The sequence below is a fragment of the Apis mellifera genome, linkage group LG9 (assembly GCF_003254395.2).
Source record: "Apis mellifera strain DH4 linkage group LG9, Amel_HAv3.1, whole genome shotgun sequence".
Lineage (NCBI taxonomy): Eukaryota > Metazoa > Arthropoda > Insecta > Hymenoptera > Apidae > Apis > Apis mellifera.
Window position 1 is genome coordinate 10,891,874 of NC_037646.1, and position 10,507 is coordinate 10,902,380.

General features: G+C 22.6%; 4 protein-coding genes across 5 annotated transcripts in view; 1 reads left to right on the plus strand and 3 right to left on the minus strand.

The window, feature by feature from the left end:
- The first annotated feature begins 425 nt into the window (after positions 1 to 425).
- Positions 426 to 1,515, plus strand: LOC552803 (histidine triad nucleotide-binding protein 3). Its single transcript, XM_625178.6, has 5 exons — positions 426 to 599; positions 778 to 895; positions 969 to 1,162; positions 1,238 to 1,272; positions 1,355 to 1,515. The coding sequence occupies exons 1-5, from the start codon at positions 528 to 530 to the stop codon at positions 1,365 to 1,367; spliced, it is 432 nt and encodes a 143-aa protein (XP_625181.4). The 5' UTR covers positions 426 to 527; the 3' UTR covers positions 1,368 to 1,515.
- Positions 1,516 to 1,568: 53 nt separating this feature from the next.
- Positions 1,569 to 3,642, minus strand: LOC411307 (mitochondrial enolase superfamily member 1). Its single transcript, XM_394781.7, has 6 exons — positions 3,416 to 3,642; positions 3,207 to 3,309; positions 2,999 to 3,114; positions 2,726 to 2,880; positions 2,055 to 2,638; positions 1,569 to 1,962 (listed from the first exon to the last, which is right to left on the minus strand). The coding sequence occupies exons 1-6, from the start codon at positions 3,494 to 3,496 to the stop codon at positions 1,661 to 1,663; spliced, it is 1,341 nt and encodes a 446-aa protein (XP_394781.4). The 5' UTR covers positions 3,497 to 3,642; the 3' UTR covers positions 1,569 to 1,660.
- A 2,283-nt stretch (positions 3,643 to 5,925) lies between these two features.
- Positions 5,926 to 9,674, minus strand: LOC552798 (putative sodium-coupled neutral amino acid transporter 10). Of its 2 annotated transcripts, XM_006567470.3 has the most exons (7): positions 9,153 to 9,674; positions 8,721 to 8,893; positions 8,376 to 8,646; positions 8,168 to 8,304; positions 7,879 to 8,106; positions 7,579 to 7,780; positions 5,926 to 7,416 (listed from the first exon to the last, which is right to left on the minus strand). In XM_006567470.3, exons 1-7 carry the CDS (start codon positions 9,250 to 9,252, stop codon positions 5,984 to 5,986), a joined length of 2,544 nt encoding a protein of 847 aa, XP_006567533.1. In that variant the 5' UTR covers positions 9,253 to 9,674; the 3' UTR covers positions 5,926 to 5,983. The 2 variants fall into 2 exon arrangements, with proteins under 2 accessions (XP_006567533.1, XP_003251042.1); XM_003250994.4 differs by having other exon boundaries at positions 8,721 to 9,674.
- Positions 9,675 to 9,916: 242 nt separating this feature from the next.
- LOC411503 (histone deacetylase Rpd3) overlaps positions 9,917 to 10,507 on the minus strand; it is a 4,840-nt gene continuing 4,249 nt past the window's right edge. Inside the window, exon 9 of the mRNA XM_394976.7 lies at positions 9,917 to 10,507. This exon is cut by the window's right edge and continues 982 nt beyond it. The gene's annotated coding sequence lies outside the window, so the exon portion shown is untranslated.

The window sequence follows — 10,507 nt, forward strand, 5'->3', positions numbered from 1 at the left end:
ATCTAACCTAATTATCAATAATGATAATTTGAAATTTTAATTACACGAATATTTATTTTTGTTTAACTCGAAATAAAAAAAACATTTAATTTTTATCAAAAATTTCAAAATAATATAAATGTAATAAATATATAATAAATATTATTTCTATTGTTTTTTCTTCTATTTAATAATTATTCACAATTTTATTAATGTAACTTTTATCTTTCTCACAAAATATCGGAATATACAGTTACATTGTAAGTATAATTATATATATATATATATATATATATATATATATATATATATATATATATATATTTGTATGTTTACAATATATATATATTATATATATTGTAATGTGTATAATATTTACATGTGTAATATATACATATATATACAAAGATAAATAAGTTGTAAGATATTTCCATATTTCATATGATTAAATATCTATACATGTAGTAAAAAAAATTATGTCAACTTTTCCTAACATATTCTGAAAATTTGTTTATCATTAGTTTTTTATTGTATACAATTTTGCCGTCATGGGGTCTCGAACAAGTTGCATATTTTGCGATATCATTAATAACAAAGAACCAAGTGAAAAAATATATGAGGTATGAAAGAATTAATCATTAACACAATATGACATGATTAAATGTATGTATAACCTCATAACATCAGATGAAACTCAGAAAATTTTATTTCTGATACTTATAAAAGAAATAGTATATAGGTAATTATATAATAATAAATAAATTTTTTTACATTATTTCATTTACAAATTTATTTTAGGATAATTATGTGACGTGCATTAAAGACATTCATCCAGTTTCAACACATCATTATTTAATATTGCCAAAAGAACATATACGCAATGCAAAACAACTTAAACCAGAACATAGTGAACTTTGTAAGTTTAGCAAAATAGAAAAAAATTTAATTTTATGTTTTGTGTATATTGCTTAAGAAATAATAACTTTTAGATGATAAAATGCTTGCCGCAATAGATATAATATCACAAAAACAAGGTTTGGATCGTGCAGTTACACGTACAGGATTTCATTGGCCACCATTTAATACAGTGTCTCATTTACATTTACATGTTATTTCTCCTATATCCAATATAAAATTTTATAAAAGATACATGTATGAACCTGGTTCATGTTGGTTTGTAAGCGTATGTATAATGAATTTTTTGATCTTATAAGTATATTTACTTCAAATTAATGGTATTTATTTATATATTTTACAGACTGATTATGTGAAATCTCGACTTCAAGATAATAAGTAATACATAATATTGTATTTTGTATTTATAAGTGCATATATTTCATATTAATCTTATGATATTTATTATTATATTTTGCAGAGTAATTATATGAAGTCTCAATTTGAAGATAATATATAATCATATAAAATTTTGTCAACCATAATATCTATTAAAATTTTATTACATCAGGTAAGCTTAAAATCAAGATCAGTAACTGTGATATTTTTTTTGGTAAAAAGTAAAATTGTGTTCTTTGTGAATAGCATTGTTATAACTTAATAACTAAATTTTAATTAATTTATTTTGTGAGATATATTACAAATATGTATTTATATTAAAACATTATCATATACATTTTAATTAATATATATAATCATACATATATACATTTTGTATGTTTTTTAATCATATGATTTGTATAAGATTTGATGAATCTTTTTTATACATATTTTTCCATTTTTCTCCATTTGGATATGAATAATTTTTAATACTATCCTCGGTAAATTTGGTGGAATATCCCGGACTTGTAGGTGGCATGTAACAAGCATTTTGAATACATATAGGATATTCAAAATGCTCGTGTTGTTGATCGACATATTCTATCACACGATTTTCAGTGGATCCATTCAAACAAATAAAATCCCACATCTGAAGATGTTGCACCATTTCACATAAACCTACTCCACCAGCATGTGGACATACTGGAACTAATGCGAAAAAGTGTTTTTTTTTCAATAAAATATTTAGAGATTGAACGATGGAATATGTACAAAATAGTTATTATATTTATCTATGTTACCATTCAGTTTTTTTGCCATCAAATAAACGGATAATATTTCATTGATTCCTCCTATTCTAGCCGAATCGATTTGACAATAATCAATTGCCCTTGCCTGCAGTAGTTGCTTAAACATCACACGATTGGCGCACATTTCACCTGTTGCAACACCAATACCATGTGGTCTTAATTCATTCGCGATCTTTGCATGTCCCAACACATCGTCCGGAGACGTTGGTTCTTCGATCCAAGTTGGTTTAAATTTGATCAATTGTTTCATCCATTCGATTGCTTCATTTATATCCCATATTTGATTAGCATCTACCATTAATTTATTTTCATATCCTATCACTTCACGAATAAGTTGACATCTTCTTATATCGTCTGCTAAATTCTGGCCAACCTTTGCCTTGAAAGATGTGAAACCAAGAGCTAAATATTTAGCACAAAGTTCCTTAACTTTGTTATCGCTGTATCCAAGCCAGCCCACTTGTGTTGTATAAGCCGGATATCCATTTTTTCGTAGTATCATTTCGCGTTCTTCTTTACCTTTTTGATTATCTTTCAATAATTTTATTGCCTCTTCTTTTGTAATAACATCGGTACTGTAAAAATAATTATTTCGATGTATTAATTCGATATATCAATTCGTTTTAAAATAATCTTCATTCAATAAAACACGTAAAACTTGCATATATCTGAAATCAATCGTAGAAATTAATTGTTCGGGAGTCAAATCTGTAAGTAACTTCCAGACTGGTTTTTTTTCTATCCTAGCCCATAAATCCCACAATGCATTTATTATAGCAGCTGTTGCGAGATGAATAACACCCTTCTCTGGACCAATCTATTGCATTTTAATTGCCTTTAATTTAAAAATGAAATATTTCCCATACTTATGTATTTATGTAATATTATCTTTCATAAAAATAATTTTGTCATATCTTTATTTATATTAATATTACCCATCTTAATTGCGATTCACTAGTTAATTTTCTCCAAAAAATTCCAAAGTTTGTAAAAATATTATTGGCATTCTCTCCTTTTACCAAATAAGACATTGATTTACACGCTTGTACAACTATGGATATTTTTGTATATTTGAATTTTTTTTAGTAATATAATTTCATTTTATAATAATTGAATATTTTATAAATAGATGTACATACATACCAATCTCTGTGCCTCTGCCTAAGGTAAATGTTAATCCATATCCTTCGATTCCTTTGTTCGTTTTAATGGTAACATATGCACAAGAATAATCAGGATCAGTGTGCTGTAATTTAATATTTTTCATTTTCCAATAGACATTAATAATGAATTTTCGATTTAACTTCTGTGTATAATAATTATTTCATAAAAAACAAAATTAAATTACATACCATAGCATCACTTCCGTCTGCTAATAATGATGTTGGAAATCTTATATCTTTTACATCAATATCTGTTATTAAAATTTCCATCGTTTAAAATAAAATTGAAAAACTTTTAAAACAATCAGATAAACCAGTTTTTCATAGAATTTTCAATAAAGATTTTTCATGTAATGTTTTTCCGAATAATAACCAGTAGAATATCAAAATCATCTCTTTTATCATATTATATAAACATTCGATTAAGCATTATCTGTGCTAAATTTGAACAGAAAGAAAACAAAAAAATAGAATTAGATAAGGATATAAGTCAATATTTTGAAAAATTAAGAACGGTATATTACATTCATTGCAATTATTCCAATTATTGTATTACACATTTTACACATTATTCATTTCACTAATTATTTAATTTATTATTTTATTTGTTAGTTAATTAAATATTTAGTCTCTTTTTCTTAAATAATATTTTAAATAATTAAATAATTAGTTAGTTTTTTCAAAATTACTTATCTAATTACTTTTTTATTTTTTATTAATTTTGTTTCTATAATTAATTAATAATTATGTTTTTAAATAAATAATATTTTTTCGGAAATTAGTTTTTATTTCTTGATAATATTCAAAAAATTATATCATGAAGCATGAAGATGAAGTACAAAATAGCATTTAAAGGAATTTTGTGTCATATATTTTGAAAAATCAGAATTTTTAATATATTTTCTCTAATTTAAATGCAATAAATTATATTCAATTCAATCATAAAAATTCATAAATAAAAAAATAAAATAATAATAAAATAAATAAAATAAAAGTTAATAGATTTTAATTAAAATTAATTGTTTTGATAAAATTGATAAATATTACCAAAATTATATATATGATATTGGATTGTAATTATAAATCTTTAATCAAATAAATAGTATGTACATGTAAATTATTTATAAATTAAATTTATATTTTCTTTTACAATATATCAATTTCTGAATTTATAAAAATAAATTTGAATATAATGATATTAAAATAAATATATTTAAAATTAAAATGATATATTTATATATATTGTTTATATAAATATTAATATTTATGCAATTATACAATAATGAAACATTAATGATTTTATTAAAATTTAATAAAATATAAAAACATTTTATTATTAAAATCACAGAAATCGTAAGCATTTCTTATTTTTTCTGGCTAATTTTCGTTTACAATCTTTATATTTTTTTGCCATATAAAATAATACGAACTCTGTTAAAATTTTTAATCGATGAATTAGATAAAAAAAAAAAAATAGATTTAATCGGTATCAAATATAGGTATCATTTTTAAAGTGTATAAATTTTGTAGAATAAGTATACACAAGAAGAAATAATAAGAAAAGATATCGTAAAAGATATGGTAAAAATATTGAAATCAGTGCCATTTTCAAAATACAAATGAAAAATATATGAATAAAACATCAAAAAATAATCGAAGAAAGATAGAGATAGAATAAGAATTGATCAACAGTGCCATCTTTTGAGCACAAAAAATATTTCTTTAAGATAAGACAAAATAAGAATTGAAGATTAATGGTCTCTAGAAAAAAATATTTTTAAAAGTATTTTAAAAATAATGCTGATAGTTAATTCTTTTTTATCTTTATCCTTTTCATACGTGTTTCATTTGTTTTATTTGAAAATAATGATAAATTAAAAATTTTTAATCTATTTCTATTTTCTTTTTATTTGCTTTCTTTATATACTTTTAGCGTGTAATGATAAATGATAAATCTATCGAATATATTTTCATCGCTTCTCTTTGCAATATATCTTAATTTTAATAAAAAAAATTATTTTTTTAAAAGAATATAAATAGTATCTCAATCTCTATTGAGAAAAAAATATATATATATATATATATATATATATATATATATATTCTTTATATTTACAATATATATATCTTTAAAACGATGGTATCGCAAAAATATAATATACCTGTTATATTTGCTGATAGCAATGAGATTTAAACAAAAAAAAAAATGAAATAAAAGTTTCAAAATAATCTATCGAAAAATTATGCTATTAAAGATTCATTTGTCGAATCTATTTTTTAACTATTTATAAATTTTACTAAAACATGCAGTTATTTCTTCAAATACCAAATATTATCAAATACTAATTTAATGTTGTATAATTTTAATAAAAAATTGTAAAATATTAAAATATTAATTTAACTTATTTTTATAATACAAGATTTAGAATTATTATACATTTATAAAACACATTTGATCTCTACTATTAGCATTATTTAATATTTATTTAATTAATATTAAAATTAATACAAATAAAATTTTCAATTTAAAAATATATTTATCATTTCAATTATTCATTGATTACATAGAAGAATAATGATATGTACAATAATATTCAATATGATAATATTTTTCAATATTTAAAATCTTTTTTATCTGTTTGCAATTTGATAATAAGAAAAAATAATACTCGTTATTAATTAACATCTATAAAATTAAATTTTTATGTATATCATTTATATTAATGAATCATTAAATCTAATCAGGTCTCCAAATGTTTAGATATAATCTTCACCGGTATTCACGAATTTTAAATCCCTTTGTTTCAATTTTATATATTCTTCTCTAATAGAAATATTTGAATCTATTGAAAGTGTATTTTCAAGTTTTTGATCTGACAAATATACATTAGTTTTAATCAATGATATTTCAATTGTATTACTTTTAGATGAGTTCTGACTTATTTTTTCGCTTAATTTGCTCGTTAAATTTTTTTCTAATTTTTTTTTTCGTTTACAACATTTCTCGTTATCTTTAATGAAATTTTTTATTAAATTATCAGATTTTTTATTTGAAATATCACTCGTAACTTTGGTACTAGTTTCTTCTATCTCTATATTAATTTCTCGTTTTTCACGTTCATGATTTTCTAAAATATCTCTATGAATTATTTGCACATCTTTATCGGACTTATGCTCTATTGGATTTAGCGTATTCTCTACTTTTGTTTGATTTCGCATTTTTAATGCAATTGGTAAGAAATATTCATTTTTTTCTCGTGAATTAGGAATCATATCACTAGAATTATCTTTATTATTATGCATGATTTTATCAGGTTCAGTTTTATCATTTAATTTAGAATCATTAATAGAAATAGATCTTTGCAATACTCGTTTTGTTAAAGCATTCAAAATAGGCCCTTTACGTAATTCTTTTGAATTATTAGAACTAATTTCTTTAATTTTTTCATTATTTAATTTGTTATCAAGTAATGTATAATTCATATCTATATCTTTTCTTTTATATAAGTCTTTATTATTATTTGAAAGAACTAAATCAAGAATTTTATCATCAGTATTTTCTTTTTGTAAAGATTCCTTTTTGAAACTATTAGTTATAATTGTAGAATTTTTATTTAGTTCCATCATAATAGATTTTTCATTAAGAGTCTTTGATTTATCTTCATCATTTTTATGCTCCTGTTTGGCTTGTATAATTTTCTGCTTTTGTCTTTCAATTTCTTGTTTATGTGTTTTTTCTGAAGTCTTTCTAAGTTTCTCATGTCTCTCAACAGGTAACATATTAACAGCTTCTATATAAGCTGCTAATTCTGACTCTTCTTTTTTAATTGCATCAAAATTTATAAGATTATCTTGTTTTTTTGTACTAATAAAGTTTTTTTTTATTTTCATTAAATTGCTTACTTTTTTGTTTTCAATAACAGATTCTATCGTTGTTATGTCATTTTTTACTAAATTATTTAATTGTTTATCAAAACTTGTATCTATCGCTTTTAATTTGTCTAAGTTTTTTTTAATGACTGGAGCAAAAGTAACCAATATATTATCAACAGATTTTTGTGTTTCTATCATTGGTTTTTCTGTGATAATTATACGTTCAACTGGTATCGGCGGTTCTTGTCGTATATCGTTTACTTGTAAATTTAAAGAATTCTTAATAACATTTAAGTCTGGTAATTTATTCATTTCCTCTAAAAATTATTAATACAATTATTTTTATTATTTAATAATAATAAAATATTAGTATGATATTAATATGTCATAAATAGAATATTTTATAAAATATTATTTATTTTTAAATTAATAATAAATATCTATACAAAATTACTAGAAAATAAATAATTTTATAATACCTTTAATATTTGGAAGAATTTTAGGATTATTTGGAAAATTTGCATTAATATCATCTTTGTTTAAATTCAATGGTAAACCATTTATTTGATTAGAAGGCTTGTTTGTTGGTGTTAATATTTTTGTATTAGTAGATTCTTCTAATGCATATAAATTTGCATATGTACTTAGAATCATAATACAGATACCAATAAATAGGATTATCTAGGTAGAAAAATATATTAAAAAGAAAATATTATAATTAAATAATTAAACAATTAAAATTTGTATATATTTAATAATAATAATCTTAATAATCTTACTTGAGCTAATAATCTTTCATTAGTATGTTTACTACTAATAGATATAAAAAATATTGCAGGAAATATCAAACAAATCATTACTCCAATGGTAGATCCAACTAAACCAAGGACAAATTCAATATTTGGTATTAGAATACCAGTAATCAAAGAAACAGCTACAATTATAATAGTGAGACATCTAAATCTTGTTTCCGGTAAATAATTTACACAAGGTTCATGAGCATATACCTAAAAATCATATAATAATTAAATTTATTATTTTATTATTGCTATATATTGCAATACAAACCCTACGAAATAAGAGAGAGTTTAGACTTGCACGACAAGGGAAAATGACTAGGGGAAAACTAAATGCGATAGAAAATACAAATCCCATCTTAATCATTTCAGATGATAAACTAGGCTCAAAACTCATTAATATATTGCCTAAAAAATTTAATAATTTTTAATTAGTATTGAATAAAATATTGAAAATATATTTAAAATTTAATAAATACCTGTAAATGGTTCTGTACAAAATGCAATGTAACCAAAGAAACCAACGCAAAGATATACAATAGTACATATATTTAATGCACCATGTACAACTTCATTCATTTTTTCTAAAGATACATTTGGAATTGTTTCATAAATTTCAAAAAGTTGGGTTTGACAGAATAAAGCCATAGAAAAGATAGGTACACATTGAAGTATACCAGAAGGTTTCCAATAATATACATGCTCATACCAATCTCCAGCAAAAATGTGTTGCACAGATTCTGTTATTATCTATTAAAGAAATTTAATGAATTACCATTGAATTGTTCTTATAATTTTTATAAGTAAAATCAATTTCAAATTACCTTTAATATAAGACAAAGATAAAAGATGATAGTAGCAGTACTAAGAGTAGTCAGGCTGTCAATATTTCTAAGTAATCCCAATGGCAAAACTATGAAAATACTTGTTGCTACTAATAAACTAGTCCTAATATCCTCTGGATTTTTATCTATCACTTTTCTCACGATTTGTGGTCCTAAATCGCCCATAACAACAAAGAAAGCGATACATGTTCCCACAAGAAAACCAATAATAAATAATTCTACCAAGAATTTGCCCATATGACCAAATGCATGAAAAGCCAAAAGTTCAAAATTTCGTCTTCTGGACATCACAGCTGATTTAATAAGAAAATAACAAGCAAGCCTGGATAGAATACTACTCAATATTAAGACTACAATGGCTAAAACAATGCCACATTGCTTGAAACAATATGGCATTGCAAGAACGCTTACTCCAATGATGCTGTTTGCAAGAGTCATAATATGTGACATTTGGGAAATCATTTTTAGCATAGTCTTTATATTTTTCTGATATATATAATGGAATTTGCATGGATATCAATTTTTAAAAATTTTCAGAATTTTTTAGAACTTCTGTGAATTCTTAAAATATTCTTTTTTGAATAATATTTTCAATAAGCAGCAATATTATAACGTTTAATGAATACTCCAAGACTTCTTAATATACATAAATAATAATCGTTCATGCATTGTTTTCGAATACTATTAAAATATAAACTGCTTTAATTATGAGGTTAGATTTTTAATTCCATTAAACACTAACATATGAGCGACAATATTACATAGGAAACAAATAATATAATTTATTATCATGTTGAACGTATCAAAATCGTGATTTAAATGTCACGTTTTTGATAAATCACAATTTTTTTTCGACAATTTCAAAAAACCAGCGGGTGTTATGTTGGCCTCTTAAAACTGCCACCATTTTGACTTAACAATACATATTTCATTTAATTTATGACATGAGAAATAAATTCACCAATATATATGATAGATTTCTTTATTTTTTTATTATAAATATTTAAAAACATTCGTATCTCGATACAGTATATATATAATATACAATATAATATACATATAATATATATATACTTATATCACGCCTGATCTATCTCAAATCGACTTAGTGTACGCAAGTGTTATATCGAATTTATCTTTGTGTTTTAGGTAATTAATTACAGGTATGTGTTTAATTACAATAAAAGTATGCATTTAATTACAACTAGATAAATCGACATAATTTTTTCTCGATTATTTATTTGACATAGTGCAATTAGTCGAATTTAAATCTGTTTTTTTAAATACTTTCGAGGCGCGAAAAGTTTAATTTTATGTACACAAAATTAATGTATATTCACTCTCGTGCAAATATTAAATTAACATAGTAAAAGAGTTACAATTTTAATATATATATATTTATAAATGTTTCTTTTATTTTTTTTATCATTTATTTTTCCTTTGAACGAGAGTGCTTTTGCAACCTCGATATACAGATAAAAATCGACTAAGTCATATATGTTTAATTTTTAACATTATTTTTACTTAATTTACGGTTATGATTCTACAGTTATGCTTGCGTTCAATATGTTCATTGACTGTTCCATTTTTTTATACTTTCTTTTCCGCTGACCATTCAATTTTTCACATATAAAATAAAATATTTTACATATCAAAAGGAATATCATTATATCATTATTATATCATCATTATTATATAGTATTGCATGTAGAATATTGTTTAAATCTGATTTTAAGTTATGTACAAGAATAGGAAGTAAAAAAATT

Coding starts and splice junctions, on each gene's coding strand:
- LOC411307 (XM_394781.7), bottom strand. CDS start 3,496: ATGGAAATTTTAATAACAGATATTGATGTAAAAGATATAAGATTTCCA. Junction 2,881..2,998: donor GTGAATCGCAATTAAGATGG/GTAATATTAATA, acceptor AAAATGCAATAG/ATTGGTCCAGAGAAGGGTGT. Junction 2,639..2,725: donor ACGATTGATTTCAGATATAT/GCAAGTTTTACG, acceptor TTATTTTTACAG/TACCGATGTTATTACAAAAG.
- LOC552803 (XM_625178.6), top strand. CDS start 528: ATGGGGTCTCGAACAAGTTGCATATTTTGCGATATCATTAATAACAAA. Junction 600..777: donor CAAGTGAAAAAATATATGAG/GTATGAAAGAAT, acceptor AATTTATTTTAG/GATAATTATGTGACGTGCAT. Junction 1,163..1,237: donor GTTCATGTTGGTTTGTAAGC/GTATGTATAATG, acceptor TATATTTTACAG/ACTGATTATGTGAAATCTCG.
- LOC552798 (XM_003250994.4), bottom strand. CDS start 9,212: ATGCTAAAAATGATTTCCCAAATGTCACATATTATGACTCTTGCAAAC. Junction 7,781..7,878: donor ATGAAAGATTATTAGCTCAA/GTAAGATTATTA, acceptor TTTTCTACCTAG/ATAATCCTATTTATTGGTAT. Junction 7,417..7,578: donor AATTCTTCCAAATATTAAAG/GTATTATAAAAT, acceptor AATAATTTTTAG/AGGAAATGAATAAATTACCA.